Source organism: Thamnophis sirtalis, unplaced genomic scaffold (genome assembly GCF_051295495.1).
Source record: "Thamnophis sirtalis isolate CommonGarterSnake01/CBP01778 unplaced genomic scaffold, rThaSir2_p1.2 scaffold_15, whole genome shotgun sequence".
Classification (NCBI taxonomy): domain Eukaryota; kingdom Metazoa; phylum Chordata; class Lepidosauria; order Squamata; family Natricidae; genus Thamnophis; species Thamnophis sirtalis.
The window spans coordinates 1,966,361-1,993,522 of NW_028261395.1; the positions used below are offsets into that span (position 1 = coordinate 1,966,361).

General features: G+C 39.1%; 1 protein-coding gene across 2 annotated transcripts in view; it reads left to right on the plus strand.

Moving 5' to 3' along the window:
- BTAF1 (B-TFIID TATA-box binding protein associated factor 1) overlaps positions 1-27,162 on the plus strand; it is a 77,868-nt gene that overhangs the window by 8,839 nt on the left and 41,867 nt on the right. The window contains exons 2-16 of one of the 2 annotated variants that reach the window (XM_087702285.1): positions 7,088-7,211; positions 9,780-9,894; positions 10,794-10,940; positions 12,731-12,894; positions 13,687-13,823; positions 16,099-16,210; positions 17,087-17,155; positions 18,128-18,217; positions 19,220-19,315; positions 19,403-19,579; positions 21,939-22,079; positions 22,185-22,309; positions 24,663-24,783; positions 25,665-25,769; positions 26,878-27,027. In XM_087702285.1, coding sequence (XP_087558411.1) covers positions 7,088-7,211; positions 9,780-9,894; positions 10,794-10,940; positions 12,731-12,894; positions 13,687-13,823; positions 16,099-16,210; positions 17,087-17,155; positions 18,128-18,217; positions 19,220-19,315; positions 19,403-19,579; positions 21,939-22,079; positions 22,185-22,309; positions 24,663-24,783; positions 25,665-25,769; positions 26,878-27,027 — 1,873 coding nt within the window. The remainder of the gene's footprint in view (positions 1-7,087; positions 7,212-9,779; positions 9,895-10,793; positions 10,941-12,730; positions 12,895-13,686; positions 13,824-16,098; positions 16,211-17,086; positions 17,156-18,127; positions 18,218-19,219; positions 19,316-19,402; positions 19,580-21,938; positions 22,080-22,184; positions 22,310-24,662; positions 24,784-25,664; positions 25,770-26,877; positions 27,028-27,162) is intronic. The other variant, XM_087702286.1, reaches the window with a different exon arrangement.

Genomic DNA, 27,162 nt, shown 5'->3' on the forward strand with positions numbered 1-27,162 from the left:
AGCTATAGATTAATTGCCTCTTTAAAAGCTTAGTTTGATGAGTAATAGTTGTTATCCTTGGAGATTATTAAATTATTCTTCCTTTTTGTATTTCACACATAATCATTTGTATTTTACCTTGCCTTTCTTTTTTGAATTTACTGTTACATTGTATAAAATATCCTCTTGCAAAATCTTTACTGCATCCCAAGCCATTCATTCTTCTGTACCTTTATTGAGATTGCTATCAAGAAAATCCTTTTCATTTTTTTTTACAATCCTCCACTACCGTATCTTTTGGTAACAACATCTCATTTAGTCTCTACCTAAAAGATCCATTCTTCCTTTTAAAAGTTGAAGTCACTGGATTGTGATCTGAAAGTCTTTGGTAGCATGTCCAGTTTTTAAACTTTAATAGCCAAAATCTTAAAAAATCCAAACCATATCCGTTCTTGAAAAGGGTATTTTGCCTTTCAAAAAAACAAGTGCATTATTTTGAGCCACAATTTTTATACCTCTAACTTATCAAAAAGCTCTAATTTATCCATTAAATAATAAACAAATCTTTGGTAGTTTATCCTGTGCTTTGATATTTTCCCCAAAGTTCTTTTTTTTTTTTTTGGTAGAGAAACCATCCTGCTCTCCCAGAGGGCAACCATTTTCATATGAAAAATCCATTCATTTGTCCATAAGTCCTTTATAAAATGCTGTTTTATTTTCATTTGATATATAAATTCCTAGTATCAAAATCTTGGCACCCTGAGATTAATTTGTGCTCTCGCATATCAGCCATGATCATCAATTGTTGCTTTGGATTGATTTTATTTCGTTCCTGCTGAACTAAATTCTTCACTCAGATTTTTGCGACTCATGTTTTGTATCTCCCCCCCCCCCCAAATACATGTGTCTTGTAAGCAATCACATCCTGTTTCGTCTTTTTAAAATGTTTTTTTTCTTTTTTCAGAAGCAATTGTTCCATTTATATTGCACGATAAGCATTTATAATCTAAAGTTAGGCTAAGGCTTTAGAAAAATTAATACCTTTAGAATCCAGAATGGACTCCTTTTCTGTGGCTTTCCCAAAGGTGTTTTTTTCAGAAGGCAACTGGACTTTCTTGTTTTTTCTTTGAAGATGTTTCGCTTTTCATCCAAGAAGCTTCTTGAGCATCCAAGAAGCTTCTCATCCAAGAAGCTTCTACTGAGCCAAGGTGGCGCAGTGGTTAAATGCAGCACTGCAGGCTACTTCAGCTGACTGCAGTTCTGCAGTTCGGCTGTTCAAATCTCACCGGCTCAAAGGTTGACTCAGCCTTCCATCCTTCCGAGGTGGGTAAAATGAGGACCCGGATTGTTGTTGGGGGCGATATGCTGACTCTGTAAACCGCTTAGAGAGGGCTGAAAGCCCTATGAAGCGGTAGATAAGTCTAACTGCTATTGCTACTGCTATTCTTCAGCTCTGGCAGGATAGTGGGGAATGTAAGGATTTATATTCCTTGCAGACAGCTGGTCATTTGCATCATTTTAGAGGGTCATTGAAGCACCTGAGTCCTCCGGGATTGGGCGGCCTATAAATAAAATTAAACTCAAATATTAAACTCAAACCTGAGGTTTACTTGTGTCCTATGGGTCACCTGCCTAGTGCTCTAGGTTCCTGTAGTCTGCAATTTTTTCTCTGGAAATCCATTCCTGTTCTCGCACCATTCAAAGTGTGTTCATCCCAAATTGTATAGCTAAAAGTCTGTAGCGATTATCAGTCATCCAGGTCACAGTTGTCCCAAAGGGGCTTTTTCAGGAGGCAACTGGACTTACTTGTTTTTCTTTGAAAACGTTTCGCTTCTCATCCAAGATAGTCACTGTTCTGTCAGAGCTGAAGAAGCTTCTTTGTACAAAATGCCTTTGTAAACAGTAAAAAATAATTAGGTTAACCTTCCCATAAAGGTCTAATGATGATAATCATTAGACCTTTATGAGAATGCTGATTGTTTATTATTAAGGACAGCAGATAATTGATGGATTTTTAACAAAATAATGTAAGGATAAAATAAGCTAAACTATGGGACTGTAACTAGAGTGAGCTAATTGGGACCCAAAGTGTTTCAGATAGGCAAAAGCAAAACAAAAAAAAAAATAGGAATCCATTTACTTTCACTGTTGTAATTGACATACTTTCACTTTCTTGAAACCACAAGAAAAACTGCCAAATTAGGAGAAGGACAGAATGGTTCACTAGAACAACTACTCCAACTAGAGGATTTCACCAGATTTGTTGCAGAAAATGTTTGAGGAATTTGGCAACCCTTGCTTACAGTTCGAATGTTTTTTTTAAAAAAGGACATGGATTTGCAGGAATAAACAAGATATGAAAGAAGTAGTTAAGAAAATTGGAGAAGGTTGGACAATTGGCTGGAGAATAAAACAAATACTGACAAAGTAATAGTTTTGAAAAGTAAGCCAGAGTTATAAATAGAGAGAAAGATTTGGACAACTTGGCATTACGTTACTGGAAATGAGAAAAAAGGAATTTTGTTTAAGACTACAGAAGAACAAGGAATGTATATTATACAAAGGTTTGTTAACTCTTAATTTTACACATTGGCATTGAGATGGAAATTGATAAGTTTAAGAATTAATACATTTACTTAAGGAAATGCCAATCTCTCCATGCACTGGGTAGCTTCAAATAATAGGAAATAGGCAAATAAAAGGAATGTAAACAGGAGGGGTAAAATAATAAAACAGTAAAACGATGACAAAGGAACATAAAGAGAATAATACATCAATATGATAACCAGAAAAATAGATGGGTGGAGAGCAGAGAGCAAGGGGGAGGGAAGGGGAGTCGGCCATTAATCCAGCAGTCGCCTCCAGGATGTGTTTCCACTATTTGGTCCCCAGGCAAACTGACAGCTGTGTCTCTAGGCTCTTGAGGAAGGATAGGAGGGTGTGTGGGGGATCTTACCTTAGAGGGCATGATGTGCCAAAGGACAGGTGTTGCAGAAGAGAAGGGTTTTCTTCTGGATCTTGAGAGTTGTAGTTCTATGACTGATGGGACCCAAAGTAGGCTCTCCCTGCCAGCATGAGTAGGACAGGCTTGTCCTCGTCCAGTGCTGATGAAACTATGGCACGCGTGCCACAGGTGCCACGCAGAACCCTCTGCGGGCATGCATGCTGTCGCTCCAGTCAGCTCCACCGTGCATGTCCATGCGCCTCCCGCTTGCCAGCTGATTTTTGGGTCTCTGCCACACATGTGCAAGGGGGGTGCAGCATCCCCCCTCTGTGGCCTGTGTTTGGTCCCAAGAGCCTGCAGGGAGGTTTACTAGGCCCAAAATGGGGCGCGGGGGGGCCGCGGTGTTCCCCCCCACTGCCTGTTTTTGCTCCCAATAGGCTGCAGGAAGGCCTACTAAGCCCAAAAGAAGGTGCGGGGGGAGGGGGTCATGCTGCATGCACGGGCGATCACATGCAAGAGCGAACACATGTGCATGCGTGGGGGTCATGCGTGCAGGTGCAGGGGGATCATGGGGAGTCACACATGCATGCGCAGGGTACGGGGGGACTACGGGAGGGTCTTGGGTGCGTGTGCAGGAAGCAGGAACCTGGCGGATGTCGCAAAAGGTTAACCATCACTGTTATAGCAGGACAAGTCAGGTAGCCTGGAGTCTGGACCAGTGCCATTCTCTAAAGGTCATAGCCAACACCTTGAACTGCACTCGGAAGCATACTGATAGCCAATTAAGCAGAGGATCAGAGGGTAATATGGGCCATCCCAAGAGCCCCAAAGACTGCTTTCAATTCAGCCTCTAGGACAGGTGTCAACCTCGTGACATCACATGATGTATCACAACGGCTGCCAGTTTGACACTCCTGGCCTATAGGCATTGCAAGAGGGCAGAGACAGCATCACTTGGGTCACCAAATATAGAGATGCAGAGCTATAGCATCAGCATATTGATGATACCTCAACCCATGGTGATGGACAATTAGCACACTCTGTTAGAGAAAGGGTTTTTTGCTGATAATCTTAAACCTTTATAAACATTTCTCATCAAAATAAAGTTATACAAGCGGTATATAAGTCTAACTGCTATTGCTATTGCTAATACGGTTCTACCACAAAACCGCGGACGACTAAATCGCGGTCGACGAAAGCGCGTATGTGACGTCCTCACAGCGCGACGAAAAAGATAGAAAAAGATCGAAAAATGTAAAAATAAAGCTAAAACCTTCCCCTAACCCCCCCAAACCTAACCTTAAACCTAACCTTTAACCTAACCCTAAACCTAACCCTTAACGTAACGAAAAACCTAACGCTAACCCTTAACCTAAAGCTAAACGTAACGCTAACGCCCTAACCCTAACCCTTAACCTAACCCTTACCTTTATGTGAATCGGCTTGCTGTAATGTAATTTTTATTTCAATTTTTCGATCATTTTTGTCGCGTTGTGATGACGTCACATACGCGATTTCGTCGACCGCGCTTTTGTGGAATGCGCTTTTGACGGGTCATGGCTAATACAAGACCGCAAGTCCAACAGAGGTAGCAAACTTATAAGATGCCCAAAAGAGCAGAAATGGGGGGGGGGTGTTGGAATAGGTGTGTAGGTGGGGATTAAAGAGGAGGCCACCGGTCACCTTTACCTTTTACTCCCAGTTCAGGGCGGGAAGGGACCAAGTCAATGGTAGTCTAATAGCAGGTGGGATTCAGTTAATGACAGCAACTGGGAGTTTTGGGGTTGGTATCGCTAAGCAATATTTTGTAATATGCTTTATAACCACATCAATTAACGGTGGAAATTCTGGTTCTCGTTACTGTTGTAATTCAAGAATTACTTTTATGGAGCTTAAAATAAGATTCAACTGTTTGTTTCTGTAAGTCCAACCAAAAGCCTTCTAGCTAAAAATCTATATGGTGTTCCTCTGTGATGCTTTTTTAAAAAATTTTTTAAAGAATTTGGGATTAGAGTATCCAAGCAGTGGAGTATTTAGTTTTGTCTCCTGTTGCACGCCTTCGTTTCTTTTAGGGAAGCCAAAATCCTTGGTAAAATTGCAAGTCATGCTGGTATTGAATGTGTATAATTCTTCAAAATATCACTTTCTAAATATTTTCATCTGCTCCTTTAAGCCTTTTCTGCTCTTGTAAATTTAGACCTTTTATTGTACAATGAAATTCAAATTATAATAATACTTAATGGAAACATTTTTATAATGTAAGCAAGTAAGGATCACTACTTGGAAAATAAGCACCCTTTGATAAATGTAACCAAAAAACAAGTCTTTATTCCAATACACAGGCACAAACTGTTCCCCATAATAAGCAGTTGGCAGGTGATACGATAGATAGAGAATATAGCTGTCCAAATCTTCCAAAACACTTGCTTCAGAATGTACAATAGTACATATGAAGAATTTCTGTTTAAACTGTTGAAGTAGCCACATATTTTTTCTGGGCTAATAGTTTATGGATGCATTTTTAATACATTTAATTTTTTAAAAATATTTGTTTATTAATTGTTTGCCTTTCATTGAGCAGCTCAAGGCAGCATACACAGTTTTCCCTCCTATATGACTGGGTCTTTATTACTTCTCCAAAATAAAAGTGATTGTGTGGTCTGTTGTTTAATACAGCGTTTCATTGTTCGTTGAGATTGTGGCTTGGATTGACATAATAGGGCCTATTGTAAACATTTGAATAATGCATATTTCAGCATCTTATCTTTTAAAACCACGTGATTCTAAATTGCACATGCTTCTGTTTCTTCTGTAATAAATATTTAATTTTATTTATATCCATTCTATAAGATCCACTCTTAAGCAGTATCTAGTTTATGGGTTTAATTTTTCCTCTACATTTTTTTCTTGTGTGGCCACAAGAAATTTTTTTATAAAGAACTCAGTATCTAATTTGCCTACTTTTCCATAAAAAATACCTATTATGACATGATTTAAAGATAGTACGTCTGAAATTTGTCCTTACATATATATTTTCAATTTCTGTTGGGATTATACTACTGTATACTACAATGGATGTATGAATATGAGATATAATATTTATGCAATGAGATTTCAAGTTACATGAATGTTGAGTTTCTTATAAAAATGCAATAACACTGAATTAATAACTAGTATACAAAACCAAGGACCAATATATTTTAATAATATGAATTCAAAAGGCTCTCAAATGTCTGTTAAAAAAGAATATATATTGTCAACCCCTGTTTCGGTATATAATTGTGTTATGGTATGTTTTTTTCCGGTGTCTGGAACAAGCAAACTGTAATCCTACCTCACTTCTTATTTCCATTCATGACTTGTTAATGTATGTAAGATTCTTTTTAACTTCCTTGGTAGCAAAGAGGAACTGAGCATCTCCTACCAAAAACCATCCCAATCTTAAAATATGTCAGAGCCAAAAATGGGAAATATTTACCCCTATTTAAAAGTAAATAGATTCCACAGGAAGGATTTAAAGAATTTGGAGGAGTAATTACAGTAATTGCATTTCTTTTTGTAAGAAATGCAAAAGAATATTGAATGCAAAACTAAAATAAGCTTTTAGTCTGCAGAAATTACATCACATAGGTAATTGATTCTTGAAATTTGAAACTGACAAACAACATTAGTAGCCATTTAATTTTTAATTCTTACATAATTTTTGTTCTATGTAAGCTTTTATTAGTCCAACCTGTTAAAAAAGACTAGAAAAAAATGGGGAAAGAGAAACAGTATTCAAGTTTTTTAACTTCTAAAGCTTAGAAAACTGGAAAGGTTCAATTTATTGCACACTCCTCTGCATCTATGCATTTTACTTCTATTTGAAAATTTGTCTTGAAAACTTTAGAAAGGAAATTCGTGAAATAATAAAATATATCCCACAGACCTTCAACATGTAATAGCATCTGGCTAAACATGTCTTGAGTTCAGAAGCGAAACAGGCTTGGGTTTGGTTAGTATTGTGTTGGGCAGAACTTGGAGAATTCCATGCGAGAGAGAGAGAGAGAGAGAGAGAGAGAGAGAGAGAGGGGTAGATTAATTAAACATTACTTTATTTTTGTTTTAAGATCGATGAGACAGAATATATATTTTATAGAGTTTATCTTGCCCCTTCTCTCTCAGGCTCGATCGCCTCTTTATCTTATTGGACACTGGCACAACACCCGTAACAAGGAAAGCAGCTGCCCAGCAACTTGGGGAGGTCGTCAAACTTCACCCACATGAATTGAATAATCTCCTGGCTAAGGTAAATGCTTCGGACGTTACTATAAGCAATATAATATTGATGCTGACAGAGCTGGTTTGATGGGGTGGTTTGTCCTGGTAGCATTGAGAATTGGACATGACTGAACAGAGGAAAAACAGGGTTGGATTTATTCCTCCCTCTCAAAGGCCAAATTGTATTTTCTGTAGCATTCTATCACCGAAAGAGCGTTCTAAGCATCGAGATCTTAATGAAAGTATTTAGACATTGGCCTTATTTATTAGAGTGCCAAATTTCTGTAATTTGAGGGCTGTGTTGGGCCTTGCGAGGGCTATGTTCTAAAATGGATGGGATTAGTGTCTGTTGGGGAGCTAAATTCAGAAAAATCAAAGGATCATGTGGGTGCTTTAAGCAAATATTATGGCCTCGTGACCTCAAGACTGGACTACTGCAATGCGCTCTACATGGGGCAGCCCTTGAAGAGTATTCAGAGACTTCAACTCGTCCAGAACGCAGCCGCGCGAGCGATTGTGGGTGCACCTCGGTACACCCACGTTACACCTATCCTTCGCGAGCTGCACTGGTTACCGATCAGTCTCCGGATACGCTTCAAGGTGCTAGTCGTAACTTATAAAGCCCTTCATGGTATTGGATCTGGGTACTTGAGAGACCGCCTGCTGCCAATTACCTCCCACAGACCCATTAGATCTCACAGGGTTGGCCTCCTCCGGGTGCCATCTACCAGCCAATGCCACCTGGCTATTACCCGGGGGAGGGCCTTCTCTGTGGCGGCTCCGGCCCTCTGGAATGAACTTCCCGCAGGGATTCGGACCCTCACCTCTCTCCAGGCCTTCCGAAAAGCCGTCAAAACCTGGCTTTGCCGGCAGGCCTGGGGGTGAGTTCCCTCCCCTCACGACATGTATGGCTGTGCGACTGTTGTCTACTTTTATTATTTGTATTTTGTCTTTTATGTTCCCCTTTTTTTCCCCCCTTGAATTGTTTGCCGCCCTGAGTCCTCCCGGAGAAGGGCGGCATACAAATAATACAATACAATACAATACAATACGATGTTCTAAAATGGATGGGATTAGTGTCTGTTGGGGAGCTAGATTCAGAAAAACCAAAGGATCATGCGGGTGCTTTAAGCAAATATTATGGCATTATTTTCTCCATAAATGTTTCTCAAAATACGGAACATTCTGCCCCATCCATTTGAGAGGGGGGGGGGGAGGAGACATAATTTTTTAGACACCATGCATATTTGTCTTGGAACTGATATTGAATGTGCTGAAATTTACCTAGAAATTTTTATTGGGCTACTGTGTTTTCATTTTTGAGTCATTTCTATTGCTAATCAATAGTAGTATCTGTGTTCTTAAATGACAGTGATTCTTCTTTGGTGGTACATCTATAAATCATTAAAAGATTAAGTTGATTAAAATGGTTTTTGGCAAAAAGTAATATGAAATGTAGAAAGCCATATTATAATTGATGATAATCATGAAATGTTTAGGTTTCTGTAGAGACTTTTGTACAAATAATTAGAAAAAATGTCTTATTAAATTTAGTAATCAATATTGACACTTCCAATCTAGCATTTTATATCCCATTTCCTGGGGGGGACTCCAAAAATAAGACCTAGCATGTTTACCTGTGTTCCTGATTATAAGCCCTATCCCCAAAATAAGCCCTACTTAAGAGCTTGCACAGCTGGCCATCTGCCCATTCCATCTGGTTGCTTGCAAAATGTCACAGCCATGAAGCAAGGCAGAGGTGTGGTGGAGCTGCCCCACGCACCCCGCACCCCCTTACCTCAGGGTCCCCGTAGCCAGTCCATCCATGCCCCGATTCCTGCCTTGTGGTGGCAGCCATGTGCAGCAGGAGCTCATGTGGCTATTGGCCCACTTCTTCTGCTTGCTCACAGCCACCATGGAGCAAGAGGCCAAGCAGTGTGTTGGTGCCGTGGCCATGTGGTGGGACAGGTGTCCGGGAGCGGGTGGACTGGCCGCGTGGGGTTGCGAGGGGCAGCTCCACCCACTCTGCCTTATGGCGGCAGCCACACAGTTTGTTCATCCCTTCCACGAACAAGCCGAAGAAATGAGCCTCCCGTACATTGGGGCAGGGGGTGGGGATAACACTCCCAAAAAACAAGACCAAGTGCTTATTTTGGGGGCCAAACATGGATAATGCCAACAGATTCGTACCCTCACCACCCTCCAGGCCTTCCGCATAGCCCTTAAAACCTGGCTGTTCCGACAGGCCTGGGGCTAAAGACTTGCAGCCCCACTTCGAATGGTATGATTGTTGTGCTTTTTAATTGTGTATGGTTTTTATGTTTTGTAACTTGTCTGTTTTTCCCCTCCCTTGAGTTGTGAGCCGCCCTGAGTCCCTTTCAGGGAAAAGGGCGGCATACAAATAAAGCAAAATGAAAATGAAAATAAATGAAACTTATGGGAGATATTTAAAAGTGGTTTGCTGTATATTTATTGACCCTTTTTTAACTTATTAGCTTTTCATTCTTCAGAAATTCCATCAATATTAGTCAGGAATTAAATGAAGTGCATTTAAGATAAGAAATGTGAATAACACTTTCTAAAAAATTTCTTCAAGGTATTGGTACACTTAAGGAGTACAAACTGGGATTCCCGCATTGCAGCTGGACAAGCTGTGGAAGCCATAGTAAAAAATATACCGGAATGGAATCCGACCCCACAACCAAAGCAAGGTGCTTTAAAGAGAGCTATACAAAATTCTGCTTATATATGTATATAGTGTGCATATGGATTTCAACTTCGAGAATTTTCCTAGACCTTGCTTGTAACATTTCTTTAGCTATATAACATGCTTGCAAGTTAATGAAGAAGACAACACAAGGGACCTCTTCTCTTCTATATAATAAGGGAGCTTTTTTGACTCTGGGAATATGGAGAAAATACTATAGATCAGTGTTTCTCAACCTTGGTAACTTGAAGATGTCCGGACTTCAACTGCCAGAATTCCCCAGCCAGCGAATGCTGGCTGGGGAATTCTGGGAGTTGAAGTCCGGACATCTTCAAGTTGCCAAGGTTGAGAAACACTGATCTATAGATGCTTTCTCACAGAATGACTGACATAATGCAGGTGGCTAAATTCAGCCTCCGTTTATCAGAAAATAAATCACTAAGGTTGTTCCCTCAAGCCTCCTCTAAGCTCTCCTGATGCTCTGCACCCTCTTGATATGCCTTTCTATTTTTTTTTTCTGAGCAAGTGGGCATGCTCCCCCCCCCCCAAAAAAAGCATTATGATACAACCTGACACTTTCATTTTCTAAGAACACCTTAGGTGTTACGTGAGTCCCTAAAGCTTTATTGGGAGCACAAGTGCAGTGCTTTGCTTTGCTGTCTTTCTATTTACTTTTCAAATTTTAATCAGTGAAATCAATTGGGCAGGAAGTGTAAGCAAGTTCCAAAAATGTTCTTTGGGCATAACGTATTGGGTAACTAGGAGTTATATGATAGGAGCATTATCTCTTTCTTTGCATATTTAGTTCTTTACAATGTTGGTAAAATAGAAAACGCCCGAATTATGTTTGGTCCATGCCCTTTACTCTGATCCCATTCTAAGTTTTGTTAACTTTTTATCTAGAACGTGGCTGTGAAAATCAGGCGGAAGACGCCGCTACTTCTGATCGGTTGCGTTTTGACAAATTTGATATTTGTCGACTTTTAAAGCACGGCGCTTCTCTTCTTGGATCTGCTGGTGCTGAATTTGAAGTTCAGGATGATACATCTGGTATTTGTTCCCTTAATACTACAAGTTGTCCTGTATACTTAGCAATACTCTTTTTTTCATGCATTTGTAAAAAAAATAAAAAAATCTGTTCTTGTGATTAAATATATTTATTTATGTCCTTCTACAGCTAACTGAATCATTATCTCATCTTTAATAACTCAGATATCACATCTGCCAGAATCTTACTACCTTTATCAGCTAAGCGAGTTAAACTAATTCTCACCCGGCTCTCATAGAAAATAAATAATCCTTTCCTGCTCCTGATTTTGGTGACAGAATTACTCTTCACAGGTTTTAGAGTCCATGGAATATTCCTTTTCAAAGCTCAGTAATTATTCATTGCTTCATAGGAAATTATTTCATTTGAAATATGTTCATGCCAGAGGCGGGTTGCTCCCGGTTTGGCCCGGATCGGGCGAACCAGTAGTAGTGGCGGCGGGAGGCTTCACCCACCCACCCGGATGCTTCTGCGCATGCACAGAAGCATCACGCAGGAGCGCGCGCCCCCTCCCGGAACTGGTAGTAAACAAATTAGCAACTCACCACTGGTTCATGTCCTTGAAATAATGTTGATTCTTCTATTTTGGTTGCATTGATTTGATTTTATATATTATGGTAGTACCAGAGTAGATTGAGAATTTCTCCTTTTAGCAGAATTATTTTTTAAATTGCATTTAAGATGGCTTGGCTGATGAAGAGAGCATAAGGTCTTGTTTTCCAATCCTTTGTTCTTTCTTCATCCCTAGTGGGTTCTAGAAAATTCCAGAACTCTCAAGTGGAGAAGGGCAGTACAGAAGGCAGCTGAGGGAGGGGAATTAATGAATTTTTCATTGGGGGTGTTCTTTTATTTATATTTTGAACGAATGAATATTCTTGTTATGATTATTGACCAGAATATTATTATTTTTTATATTATTCAATTTATAAGGCCATACAACTCTGGGTGTCAGACAATAAAATCAAGAGTAAAATACAATGAAAAAACACATGGAAGTAAAATCATTCAAAAACAATAAAATAACAGGACCAAGCTCAAGGTCTGGGGGAAGAACCAGGTTTTCAAGGTTCTTTCAAAGAGAGGAGGAGAACAGATATATCCAAGAGTGACAACAGAGACGGAACGCTACATGTTCTGTATAAAAAACTTCTCTGTCATTGGAAGGAGACTTTCATTTCATAGAAGATAGAGTCCAGTGTTTCTCAACCTTGGCAACTTGAAGTTGTCCGGACTTTAACTCCCAGAATTCCCCAGCCAGCGAATGCTGGCTGGGGAATTCTGGGAGTTGAAGTCCGGACATCTTCAAGTTGCCAAGGTTGAGAAACACTGAGACAGATTCTAAACATAATCTTCTGCCTATATCTTTGAATTAATTAGTTGGGTACATTTTGCAAGTTAGATGCACATGAATTGGCGAAGAAGCTTTTTCAGATCTGTTTTTCTGTAGTAGGTAAGCTATCGAAAGTTAACAATGGAACAAGACCTTGAAAATGTTGCCTGGAAAATATAACCTAGCAGCAAAGTAAATTATTGTGCAGATGTTCCATAATAGCACTTTTAAAGAGATGAGAGTCTTCCTTTTCAAACTGTTCTAACAATAAAAGCCGAACATAGTTTGCAAACCAAACATAACAATAACCGGGAGCTCTTTGGTGTGCTTTGCACGAAATTCCTTTCTTGTAAAGATCACTGGAGGGAACTAAGCTTTTAGATTTAAGATGTGTTCAGCACCTTTTATTTCAGGAAAATATAGATTTGCTTTGTAAGAACATAGGCTGTTATCCTTTTTAAGGTGAAGTGGATCCTAAAGAAAGAATAGCCCGACAGAGGAAATTGCTTCAAAAGAAACTTGGCCTCGATATGGGAGATGCGATTGGAATGAATACAGAAGATTTGTTCAATGATGAGGATTTGGACTACACACCTGCTTCATCAGTTCTGGTACAGAAACAACCTGTAGGTAAAACTTCAGGTTATTTGACTACCTGGACGTACGCAGTGGATTTTATTTTATTTTATTTTTTTCGTTTGCACGATGCCAATAAATGCTGTTTTTTTAGAAAGGCCAATCAAGATTATCATTAGAAATGGTTTTGCAGATTGAGGGACATCTGTTCTCCTTTTGAAGAACAGGTTGGGTGGGATCAAAGCACTGTTATAAGCTTTAGTCCAAGGGTAATTTTGAGTTTGAGTTAAATTTTATTTATAGGCCGCCCAATCCCGGAGGGCTCCGGGCGGCTTACAACGAGGGGGAAAAAGAAAAGCAATAAAGAAAATAAGAATAAAAATAGACAAGTTAAAAACAACACAGATCCATTCGTTTCGGTCGGGGCTGGACCTCAACAATGAGGTCAACAGCCCCAGACCTGCAAGAATAGCCAGGTCTTGACAGCTTTTCTGAAGGTCATGAGAGTGGGTAAGGTCCGGATTTCAGGGGGTGACTCGTTCCAAAGGGTCGGAGCAGCCACAGAGAAGGCTCTCCTCCGGGGAGCCGCCAGCCGACATTGTCTGGCTGACGGCATCTGAAGGAGGCCCACCTTGTGGGATCTTACCAGCCGGTGGGAGGAGTAATTTTGCATCTCAAGCCCCTATTCTTCTAAAAAGCTGTACAACTTCTTTGGTGGCACAGCAAGTTTGGGAGAAATATGAGTAACTGCGGCAAATGATGGAGTGGAGGGAAAGTTTTTTTTTTTTTCATGAACAGAATGGAATTCTGCTGTTCTCAGATTTGTCTATGAACTTTTTCAGACTCTCCAAGCTGCGGAATTGATTGATTCGGAATTTCGAGCTGGAATGAGTAGCAGGCAAAAGAATAAGGCTAAAAGAATGGCCAAGTTGTTTGCAAAACAAAGATCGAAAGACGCGGTAGAGACCAATGAAAAAAGGTACTGTAAACGGAATTTCAAAAATTCAAGAGTTGGACAAGATCTTAGAAGCTGCCTAGTTGAACCTTCTTAAGTGAAAATGCATCAGGGGGAAACATTGTTTAATCTTTTCCTGACAAATATAACCAGGGACATATGATTCTGTGTCCAGAGTTACAACTGTTGCAGCAATGCTAGACTCAACATGATTGTGATCTGGCCACTTGACAACCCCATTTGCACATAGGACAGGTTGCTAAGTGCCCCGTGATCATGTGACTTGCATTTGCAATCTTCCCTGCCATTTTTTCCCAAAATTGGGAAACCAGAAGTGAAGTTCACAAGCCGCTGCTGCCTGCTAAAACAATCTATTTTGTCTTTTTAAAAACAAATACTATGTCTTAATTTTTAAATGTTTTTTTAAAAAATCACAAACATTTTTTATTTGTATTTATAAAATAAATATCTAAAAATAAAAACGTCAATTCTTATTATTTTAAAATTGATTAGAGACAGCTTCCTCTGGTCTTCTGAGGGATGGCTGAAAAAGGGTTCATCCCGAAACCCAGCAGGATTTTTAACATAGGTGGGGCATTTGCAGCCATTCTGCCAGAGACAAGAGAACTCCCTCTCGTTTCTGGGGATTGGCTATAAATGCTGCTGGAAATGCTCTCTGTCAAAATCCTGCGTGGATCTTTTTAAGCCAGCATTTTTATTTATTTTTTTAACTTCGTTCAGTCTAAATGACCCGGGAGATCATTTTAACAACCACAGCTGGGATTGCGATTGTTGAGTGAATCAGTCACATGGACATCTTACTTAACAACCAGTTCACTCACCAACTGAAGATTCCAGCCTCGGTTGTGATTATAAGTCAAAGGACTATCTGTTCTTCATTTTGTTTCTTTAAAAAATATATATTATGGAAAGCTGTCTTGTATATTTACTTTCATTGTTCTCAATTCCACGTGTTGCCCTGCATCTTATTGTTCTGTTTTAGTCAACATGGTAAAATTCTTGATCTGTTCTCAATTTGCCTTTTTTTCTCTGGCCCTTTTCCCTGACACTGGACAGCCACTTGTTTGTAGTTCTATATTCTTTTTTGTTTCAAAGTTTTATTTTTTCTTACAAATTTTGACATATTTTAGAAACAAAGTATTGTCTGGATCTTTTTTTTTTACAGCCTCTCTCATATACATAATCCATTTTACATCATAGTTCTGTTTCCAATTTCAGCCATATTATTATCTTTCCATATTTTTCATCTTATACATATTTTCCTCTTAATACATAAACAATATCACTAATTGCCCCTTCAAAGTTAAACCAAATTATCATTTCATATTTCATCTGTTGGTTTATTTTACTATAAGCAACATATATCCTTTCATTCAATTTTAACATAGAGAGCATTTAATTTAATTAATTATCCACAATTAACAATGTTACTATAATTTCCTTATATCTTAATTAACTACATAACATTAACAATGTTACTATTCCCTTTAATCTACTAATAATATAGCTCTTCTTTCTCTTCATCCTCTAACCATTTCCTCTTGGGCTCTCAAAGATTCCACTTCTTATTAGTTTTCTTCTGTAGTGCTATATTCTACATTCTAAGGGTCTCCTGCTTGAGCGGAGGGTTGGACTAGAAGACCTCCAAGGTCCCTTCCAACTCTTGTTATTCTGTAAATAGTATATACATCCAGTCACTGCATTTAATAGTCATTCCATTAACGAAGCAACCTCCTATTCTGTGTATGTTTTTAGCATAATGAATCATCCATTCGAACCTGAATCCTTAGTTTCCAAAAGTGTTGTTTAATTTTCTGCAGTAAAATATTAAGAGTATATTGATAAATCATAAATTGAGTAAAGCAGCATGTAAGAATTATTAGTCTTGTTGCTGCTCTTATTGCGATAGTTCTCCTTTTTCAGTTTTTAGAAATTTCTGATGTTGGAATATTCTTAGTAATTATATCCGATTTATCCATATTCTGGCATTTGCTAATGATAATTTAATGTCTTTATAAAAGATATCTTCCCTAATATGAACCATTTTAATAGCATCATAGCAAATTTGTTTGGAGTATAAATACAGACAGTGTAATACAGGATTGTTCAACCTTGGCAACTTTTAAGATTTCTGGAGTTTTAATTCCCAGATTTCCCTAGCCAGGAGAATTCTGGGAGTTGAAGTTCACAAGTCTTAGAGTTGCCAAGATTGGACCCCCTGGTGTAATGTGATCATCATTTTGGAAGTATTTGAGAAATATTTCAATATCTTTTCTAGCAATGACAGCACTGATGGTGAACCAGAGGAAAAAAGAAGAAAAATTGGAAATGTTATCATCAGTCAACCTGCAACTGACTCCAAACTTTTAGTTGATAATGTTCCAGAAGAGGTACAGGAAGTCTTCATAATGGATTTAATTGACAGAAAAATCTATCCTCCTTACTTGAAATGAAATATTTTCTTTTTAAAACGTGTAACACTCTCCATTAAATCCCACTCATTGTAGACATTACATTTCTCTTTAAAAGCAATAGTAATCGAAGCAAAACAGAAATTTTAAGATGCTGAAGTGTGGAATGCAAACTTTCTCATTTTGAATGGCTCATCTTAATACCATGCCAGTTCAGATCCTTTAAAGCTTGCTTAACAACTGGTTGCTTAGCAACCATTTGAAGTTATGCCTGGATCCCCAAAAAGATACTTACAACTCAGTTCTGGAGTTCTGCTTGGCGGACGGACGGACACACACGCACGCACCTGGTTGCATGATCACATTTTGGGTGCTCGACAACTACTTCACATTTATGACCATTTGCAGAGTCCCACAAACATATAAGTAAAATTTTCAGCTTTTTTCCCCCCAGTCACAAGTATTAACTTCTGTTGTGAAACAGTTATAAAATTAGTCACATGGTGACCTGCTTAATGACTGCCGTAACTTCACCACCCTAATTTCAGGCTCAATTACAACGTAAGTGAAGGGCTGCCTTTTTGGGGCTCAGGAAGGAAAGTGGGGAGCAGACAGATCTTGCTTCAATTTTCCACTTGAGGTAGGAATAGGTTGGGACTAGAGAAGGATTTTTAAACCCAAAGCATATCATAAATCCTTACATTAATTGCTTTCATTTTTGAATAGAATTGCTTTTTCCCAAATTATGCTCAGAAGATTATATCAAATGTAAATGATAATACATCAACTCTTCCAGCTCAATGTTTAAATCATAGCTTCAATTACAATCATGTCATTCCCCCCCCCCCCCTTTAGAGCAATGAATGGCCTTTGGAAAGTTTTTGTGAAGAAGTGTGTAACGATCTCTTTGATCCATCCTGGGAGGTAAGTGTTTCTTTCTGTCCTTGATAATAACTGTATTGTAAGGAAGAGATGATTTTACAGTATGATTGCATTCAGGCTACTAGATGAAGCCCATAAAAAGATGTTGTCAGCACCTCTTCATTGAGTAATTAGGAAAGAGGACCACGAGACTCCATAGGTAGAAATCAAGTGTACTTTTACTAATTATAAATGATTAGAAGTGTAGCAAAGCGAAGACTGATTATTTAGGCGCGAAAGCGATTGATATATAAAATAAAAAATTATTGCAAATCAGGTCACATGGAAGGTAAGATTTTGGGTAGGGATAATCAGTGTTCTCTTGATATCATAGCAAACTCTGGTTAGATGCTGCCAGAGCAGAAAGAAAGAGATGGGGTTGTATATATGTATATTTATATATGTTTGTGTTGTGTTTGTGCTGTTAAATAAATAAAGGGAGACTAGTATAGATCTATTTCAAGCTATTTAGCTCTCATCAGCTAGCCATACCCTTACTGGGATTCAAACCTGGGCTGTATTGCATATTAGGCAGATGTGTTAACCACTAAGCCACAAGGTTCTCCTCCTTTATCAGCTGAGCCAGGGAAATAGGTATGTATTTAGTGTCACAACCCCTGGTATGCCCAAATATGGGAGGAAGCCTACTGCTTCCTTTCTCTGTCTATCGGCTCGTCACAAGAGACCATCCAGACAGAAACCCAATATTTTTACTGTTGCCATTGTTACATTTGTGTTGTATTTGTGCTGATAAATAAATAAAGGGAGACTAGTATAGATCTATTTCAAGCTATTTAGTTCTCATCAGCTAGCCATACCCTTACTGGGATTCGAACCTGGGCTGTATTACATATCAGGCAGATGTGTTAACCACTTTTATATGTTCGTATAAACATTGTGTGATGAAAAATTCTCTTCTTATAATTCCAGAATCTTAATATATTTGGGGGTGGGGGGGCATCGGTGTTTTTTTAGATCCGTCACGGTGCAGGCGTTGGACTGAGAGAGGTACTCAAAGCGCATGGGGAAAGTGGCGGTAAAATGGGAGACAGCACTGTAGAAGAGGTGAGCTCGAAACAGGATTTGTACACTCGCAGTGCGATGTGTTCAACTTTCCAAAAAAGTAAATAGGACATCTTGTTGCATGCTTAATCTCTGGGCATCAAACCCAGCATTTCCATTGTGCTTGTTAAGATCTTTATTGTTAGTGGAAAACAACGTATAGGTTTGTTCTGATCTTCAGAATGTTTCTGTATTAATGGAGTTTTTCATAAGGTGATTGAACTTGATACAGATTCTGCATCTATTACTTGGTTTTATACATAAAGTACAATGTGTTGGAGAATCAATTCTATCACTGTATATATTGGGAGGTGAGCAGATGGTAAAAGTTTTATGCTTTCCTTTCATGTATTTTAGTAAACAGGTTTTAGGAAACAAGTTAAGATAGAAGCTAGCATGACAATGTGAAAGCTGAACATAGAAGAGCTTTTCCTCTTCGTTCTTTTTCTTTTAATTTGGGAAATATAGTTCTTTAACTAGTATGCTATCTAGTCTTCACCAGAGTTGCACTAATTCTCTAGCACTGTTCATCGATGGAATTTTTAAAGTATCTTTTCTGATAGCAATAGCAGTTAGACTTATATACCGCTTCATAGGGCATTCAGCCCTCTCTAAGCGGTTTACAGAGTCAGCATATCGCCCCCACAGTCTGGGTCCTCATTTCACCCACCTCGGAAGGATGGAAGGCTGAGTCAACCTTGAGCCGGTGAGATTAGAACCGCTGAACTGCAGATAGCAGTCAGATAAAGTGGCCTGCAGTGCTGCACCCTAACCACTGTGCCACCTCGGCTCTGATATAGTATAAACGCCCGTATCTTTTTAAATAAATAAAATTTCCCAGGATCAGAGTAATCTTTTATGGTGCACCTTATAATAAAACAGTCTAATAGAAAACCACAGAATTTTATTTTCCCTGTTTCATTATTGGTTACCTCTAACAATGCTTTAATACCAAGGGGAAATATTTTAATTTCTCATCAATTTAAAATCTCTTTTGATAAACAGATGATTCAACAACACCAAGATTGGCTGGAAGATCTGGCTATCAGGCTTCTTTGTGTATTTGCTTTAGACAGATTTGGTGATTTTGTTTCAGATGAAGTAAGTATGTGCCTTCAACGTTTCTACGCATATCCTAAATTTTTTTTTCATTGCACCTATAAGAGTGTTGTTTTCCTCTAACCTCAGGTAGTGGCACCTGTGCGAGAAACTTGTGCTCAAACTTTGGGAGTTGTGCTGAAACACATGAATGAGAGTGGAGTCCATAAAACTGTGGCTATCCTGCTAAAATTACTTACACAGGAGCAGTGGGAAGTCAGGCATGGAGGCCTTCTAGGGATAAAGTATGCTTTAGCCATTCGTCAGGTAACTATTAAAGTTTCTTCAAACTTTTGTTGCTTTGCCCCCGTCTCGAATGGTATGACTGTTGTGTGTTTTAAATTATGCATTGTTTTGTGTCTTCTTAATTTTTGTTTGTATCCCCCCTTCCCTGGTTTGAGTTGTGAGTCGCCCTGAGTCCCCTTTGGGGGGAAAGGGCAGCATATAAATAAAATAAACATTCAAACATACATGCTTGACTTTTGCAGTTATGTGAAAGGAACCCATTTTTTTAAAAAAAAGATACATGTGAATTTCTTGATAGCAGATAAATGCTAATGCGAAACATTGGACATGGAAGCTTTAAACTCGCACCATCAAAACTGGAGTAACAAAACTTAAATTATAGGTAGTCTTTGACTTATAATTGGTTGCTTATGACCAAAGTTATAACCCACGTGAAAAGGGGGACTTGTGGCCCAGATCTGAAGTTCTGGGGATTTGAGAGGCGTTTGTGGTCATGTGACCACACTTCAGGCCCTCGGTAACAGGTGCCATTTATTTGGAGTAGCCCATGGTCACATGACCTCATTTTACACCAGTTTTGCCAAAAAGCAGCATGAACTTTGGTTTTCAGCAAAATCCCACCATAGCAAACAGTGGATTCACTTAATAACTACCACAAAAGTCGTAAAATGTGACCATTACAATTTACAACCATAACTCAAGGACTACCTATAATGGTTCTGAGCAATATGGGGAAAAAAGAAAGCGTGAAATTAAAGAGTGAGATCCTAGGAGGAATATATCAAAATAGGCTGAGGAGGTACTGAAAAACATCATTATTCTGTATGTAATAATTATTTTAACGTGTGGATGTTGCCCATGGAAGGACATGTTCCATTGACTATTGAGATCAGCAACACATGCAAAGCTTTATAAAATCATAAGCCATCCTATGAATTTGTTTGCAAACAAAAAAACCCTGAAATCGTCCATTTGCAGGAACATTTTACCGTTACGTGTGAGAATTAGAACAATTTACTTTCCATGTATATTTTCACTCTTAAAATCCTTTTCAAAATTTCTTTTTTAAATTATGAAAAAGACTATAATTGGCCTAAAATGTTCATTTGGGATGTTTAAGAGGAAGAAAAAAGAAAATGTGGATCTTCTACTGTGATCCTTTCACTTAGTTTTGAAAACAAAAACATGACCACTTTTTGCTGTTAAATTTTAGAGATACAATGTGAGGAGCTTGGGGGTCATATGTGGAGTGCCCTAAACGTTTCTTTATTTCACAGAGGGGAATAATTATGGTGAAATCTATTTTACTTGAGAGCTTCAGTTTGTTTTAAAATTCTCTCTTAATATTCCAGATGATCCCATAAATCATTTCTAACCATAAATTAATGGTTGCTTCATTAATAATAAATAAACAGGTCCAACTGCACAATTTGCACAATCATGTATTTGCACAATCATGTATCTCTAGAGGAAGTGTTCTTGTTAAGAGCTCAAGTAACTATGGAACAAGCAGGAAATGTGCATTGGCTAATCAATGCACAGCTTTAGATAAGAAGAGGATTTACAATTTGAGAAGAAATACAAAATAGTCTTCTAATTCTATCTCATAAAGTCTCAAACTGATTCCATATTTGAGGAATAGTTTACACAAAAACAGAAGAAGTTCCCTATTTGTTTTCCTATTGCAACTTTCATCTCCCTTCCATTCTTCACTTCTGGGATATTTGCTTTAAATTCTTAGGCTGATGCAACAACTGGTTTGCTTTCTTCTTCTTTTTTTCCGGCTGATGCTCTACTATTTTGTCTTGCTATCAGGCACAGAGCAAGTTTTTAGACTGGCATAATCTGAGTTTTCTTTTTTTCAAGTCTTTATTTTTCAGTTTCCACTTTACTGCCACAACTAATCTACTGTAAACCTAGTTGACATGCATTTGTCAAGGAGTGGAAAGGAAGGAGGGTATTTTTTTAATGAATAAGCTACTGCCTATAGCTAGCTAGCTAGCTAGCTAGCTAGCTAGATAGATAGATAGATAGATAGATAGATAGATAGATAGATAGATAGATAGATAGATAGATAGATAGATCTTTCAAACTGTATTTTGAGGTGGTTCCCCCTGTCTGTACCCCCTTCCCTGATTGAATTGTGAGCCGCCCTGAGTCCCCTTCGGGGAAAAGGGCGGCATATAAATGTAATAAATCCAAATCCAATCCAATCCAGTTTACTTTTAATGATTGGCCTATCAGTTTTAAGATGCTGGTTTCATTCTTGAACAGAAAGATATGAGCATGAAAGAGGACACGATTGGAAAATAATTCTCCCCACAGGCTCAAAATCTCTTTTACCCTTGGATCCTAAGCTTAACAGATCTTATTTTTATAGGATCTAATTGAAACATTACTACCTAAAGTCTTGCCTGCAATCACTGAAGGGCTACAAGATTTGGATGATGACGTTAGAGCCGTTGCCGCAGCATCTCTGGTGCCAGTTGTAGAGAGCCTTGTCCATCTCCAGCCGGAGAAAGTAAGTAGAAAGGCTAATATTTCTGTACTTGTTGGCTCTGGAGAACGTCCCAGTTGTGCCATATTTGACCTCATCGCATTTTTCATTGCTCTGCTCATATTTTAGGTACCTTTTATTCTTAATATACTGTGGGATGCCCTTCTAGATTTAGATGACCTGACAGCTTCCACAAACAGCATCATGACCCTTCTTTCATCCCTTTTAACTTACTCTCAGGTCCAAAGATGCAGGTAATCTGTGTAATTTTTCTACTTGAATATCCTTTGTTTTATTTTGATCACCAGCGTTATTTATTGTTCAGCTGTCAAAATGGATCTTGGTATATTTTTAATACACTTTGCACAGGCCTATATTACCTTAGCTGTTTTGAATTGTGTGATAGAAACAATAGTGATAATACATCACTATACATGATGGTGGCGCAGTGGTTAAATGCAGCACTGCAGGCTACTTCAGCTGACTGCAGTTCTGCAGTTCGGCTGTTCAAATCTCACCGGCTCAAGGTTGACTCAGCCTTCCATCCTTCCGAGGTGGGTCAAATGAGGACCCGGATTGTTGTTGGGGGCGATATGCTGACTCTGTAAACCGCTTAGAGAGGGCTGAAAGCCCTATGAAGCGCTATATAAGTCTAACTGCTATTGCTATTGCTATGTGTATAATACATGATGTCATGCGTTCAGTCTCTCCTCCACTTCATCTTCCTATACTCAGCATAACCCACGATCATGCAAAAGTATTTAAAATGTAATGTTTTTCTTTTAAATTACGTGGATTCTTTGGGGATGTTTTGGGCCTTGCTGACATCTCAGAAACCCTTATAAACCTGGCTGTGGTCCTGAGGGGGGGGCGGGTCAGGAGATTAAGGAGTCACATCACAGAAATGTTATTGTGTTGCCCTCAGCTGCAATTCAGCATATATCTTTTTGTTTGAGGAAGGTTGCATTGCCAATGGTTCATTTTTTTTCAGTCACTTTTTTTATTTTGTCAGTTGCTCAGAGTCACTGAAAATTGATTCAGTAAAAAAATAAATAATAATAATAGACATGTATTGCACCATGATATAAACTTTTGAATACTGAGGGCTTGTTCAACAGAATGATGCAATAGCAGTTAGCAATAGCAGTTAAGACTTCTATACCACTTCCTAGGGCTTTCAGCCCTCTCTAAGCGGTTTACAGAGTCAGCATATCGCCCCCAACAACAATCCGGGTCCTCATTTTACCCACCTCGGAAGGATGGAAGGATGAGTCAACCTTGAGCCTAGTGGGATTTGAACAGCCGAACTGCAGAACTGCAGTCAGCTGAAGTAGCCTGCAGTGCTGCATTTAACCACTGCGCCACCTCGGCTCCCTCAAGACGGTAACCCTGCTGCTAGCTCTAAGATCAAGATAATTTCTGGAGGACTTTTTGTGGTGGAGAGATAGAATCCTTTCTTCCACTACAGGGAGAAAGCGGCACATGTATATAAAAAAGTGAAACTCCATAAAATGCTAGGAAGTATAGAATTTTTCCTCACAATCATTTCACACACATACACACACATACACACACATACATACGTACACACACATACATACATACACACACACACCAACATGAGATAAGTCACCTCCATTTTTTATTTCCTCCCTAAAGGTCATCTACTTTTGTGACTACTTAATACATGCAATTTTATCTGGGGTATTGGGGGGGGATTCACCCTTAAATGCGTCTCCCAACTTTTTATATCTGAGTTAAACACAAGCTCTCTGCTTAGTAATTTCATTCTTCATAAACATTGGGAATCCAACTTGAACACTTCTTTTTCTCCTGTAAATCTCTGCCCTATCAAGTTTTGTTCAATTAAATGTGCAATCCAATTATTTTTACATTTTTCGGAATGTTTTTCTTTAAAAACTTACCTTACCGCGGCTAAATGGAATGGGTGCAAAATTTATTCATACTGTTTTGAACACAGTTCCTGTGATCTGCATTTTGGTTTTACATAAAAATGCATTCATTGTTAATTAGATACCCTGCCTTTCATCCAGACATTCAAGGTAAAATAGCACTCTAGTCCAGTTTTTCCTCCAGAACAACCAATGTGTAGGATGAGAGCAACCCCAAATCAAAAAAGCTTTCATGACTGAAGGTGAATTAGGACCTGGTTCTCCTGTGCGCTGCTTGGAGAATCTAAGCATGGGTTCAACTTCAGTTTGCCTGGTGACTGAGTTAATTTTAGAGTCCTTTTAGCCACGCCTCCCCTCTTGACCTTCAGTTTATCAACTCAGTCAAGCCCATCAGCATGACTTTTGACTCCTTTCCTTTACATTTCTATACATTTTTAAAGTAGTTTTTTTTTGGGGGGGGGGGGGGACCTTCCCAAACCATAAAATAGGCTTTTAAAAATAATAATAGGGTAAATGTTTGAATTGCTTATTGCCAGTTGGGTAGATATTAGTAGGCTACATAAGCTGACTTGTATCACCATAATGATAATGTTTTCAACCTGAAAATATGAATATGCATTGCAAAATGTATTGACTAATTTATGGACTCATGTTTTGTTTTTTTAATCTTTATTGCTCCTCCACCATGTTTCAGTATTCAGCAGTCACTCACGGTTCTGGTGCCACGTGTGTGGCCATTTCTTCATCACACAATAGCTTCTGTCCGAAAAGCTGCATTAGAAACTCTGTTTACTCTGTTGTGTACACAAGATCAGGTGAGTAGTTGCTATCATTAGAGTAGTGGCTCTCAACCTTTTGGGCACCACGGACCGGTTGCATGGAGAAAGGTTTTTCCGCGGACTGGAGGCGGTGTGCATTTGCATGCTGTCTGCATGTCACGGATGGGGTTTCGCTTGTTTGCACGGGCCAGTTTTTGGCATGCAGCGGATCAGTGCTGGATCCGGGATTGGGACCCTTGCATTACAGTACAAGGGCAAAGAAAGTTTGGTTGCACTTGATTCATCCTTCGAGACCGCCTACTGCCACATACCTCCCAGCGGCCAGTAAGATCCCACAGATTGGGGCTCCTTCAGATGCCGTCAGCCAGACAGTGGCGGCTGGCGGGCCCCCGGAGGAGGGCCTTCTCTGTGGCTGCTCCGACTCTTTGGAATCAGATTCCCCGGAAATCCAGACCATACCCACTCTCATGGCCTTCAGGAAAGCTGTTAAAACCTGGCTGTTCCGGCAGGCCTGGGGCTGTTGACCTTATTGTTGAGGTCCAGCCCCGATTAGAATGAATGCATGTTGTTTTGTGATTTTAAACTGTCTTTTCTTCTCTCTCTTTTTTTCTTCTTTTTTTGTAAGCAGCCCGGAGTCCTTCGGGATTGGGCGGCATATAAATTTTGATAATAAATCAATAATAAATAAATAATTCATGATTATATAGAAATCCCATTTTTCACTTTTGTTTGTCTCTATAGCACATTCAAAGCATTTTTCATTATTACAACAATCCCAGTATTTAAAAATACAACTAACGTAGTGCAGATGAGTCATTTAAACTTGCCGTATTGCAGTATGGTAATTCTGACCTGTTTCGTTAAAGCAATTTGCTGATCATTAAAATAATTTTTTATGTATTCCTTTTTGTTGTTAGACTTCTGCAAGCTGGCTAACTCCCATTTTGCAAGACATGTTAAGACATATCTTTCAGTTCTGTATTTTGGAAAGTAACCAAGAAATTTTAGAATTAATACATAAGGTATGTGTCCCATTAGGCCTTACATTTGCATTTACCTTATTAATAAATCTGTGTATCTTTTCTGATGGTTGAGTTTTAACCTTAATTGTTTGATTTTATGAGCACCATGCATGAAATGAACTGAAATTGGAAGGGTCTGTATATGGTTTGTTCGCTGAAGAACAAATAATATTCTACAATAATTTTACAACATGCATTGAATAACAAGTATGTTTTCCCCCTCTTTATTATAAATCTTAGTACATTTTCCTATTTCCACATTGAAGCTTCTGTTATTTGTTTAAAAATTAGCAACATTTAAATGGCTTAGAATATTGAGAATAAAAAAGTGAAAGAAAAAATATCCATTCAATGTTAATTTAGGATGATGGTATTACAGATATGACTCTTAGCTTTTCTATCCAAAGTTGACTTATTACATTGAAAAAGAATTGCTACGACTCATATCAAAATAATTGTTATATGCTAGAGCAGGGGTGTGAAACCTGACTTCGCTGAGGGCTGTATCAGGGTTGTGTTTGATCTAGCGGGGCGGCGGGGCATTGCCATGTTGGGTGTGGTCAGCTCAACGTCACTCATCGAGACTCTGTTTTGAGCCATGACAACCTCTTACAGCCCTCGGCCAGAGAAAACAGAACTTGGGGAGGCCACACGTGACCCTCTGTTTTAGTCCACGACAGCCTCCTGAAACCCCCCAAAGCAGAGCTCAGAGTGGACTTGTGTGGCCCTCCCAAGCTCCCATTTTCACTGGCAGAGGCACCACAGGCCGGTCCTTCGCTGTTTTCACAGCAGACCCACGAGCCAGATCCGAGCCACAAGAGCCGAGGTGGCGCAGTGGTTAGAGTGCAGTACTGCAGGCTACTTTAGCTGACTGCAGTTCTGCAGTTCGGCTGTTCAAATCTCACCGGCTCAAGGTTGACTCAGCCTTCCATCCTTCCGAGGTAAAATGAGGACCCAGACTGTGGGGGGCGATATGCTGACTCTGTAAACCGCTTAGAGAGGGCTGACATCCCTTTGCTAGAGGTTCTGTTCATAAGCTACTGACTGATTAAGAACAGTAAGTATCTTTAAATTGATTGTGTATGCTTTCTTTCTTTCTCTTCAATAGGTGTGGCTTGAATTGTTGAGCAAAGCTTCCTTACAGTATGTGGTAGCTGCCGCATGTCCATGGATGGGAGCTTGGCTCTGCCTGATGATGCAGCCTTCTCATTTGCCTATTGATTTAAATATGTTGCTGGAGGTGAAAGCCAAACTGAAGGTCAGACTTGAGGAAACAAAGTATTGCTTTAACTAGTATATGCCTGTTTGAATGGGATATTTGGCTTCGTTGTAGAGATCCCCAATTTTGCACCGAAGAGTCCTGTACGACAGTATTTCACTAATAGAGAAAAAA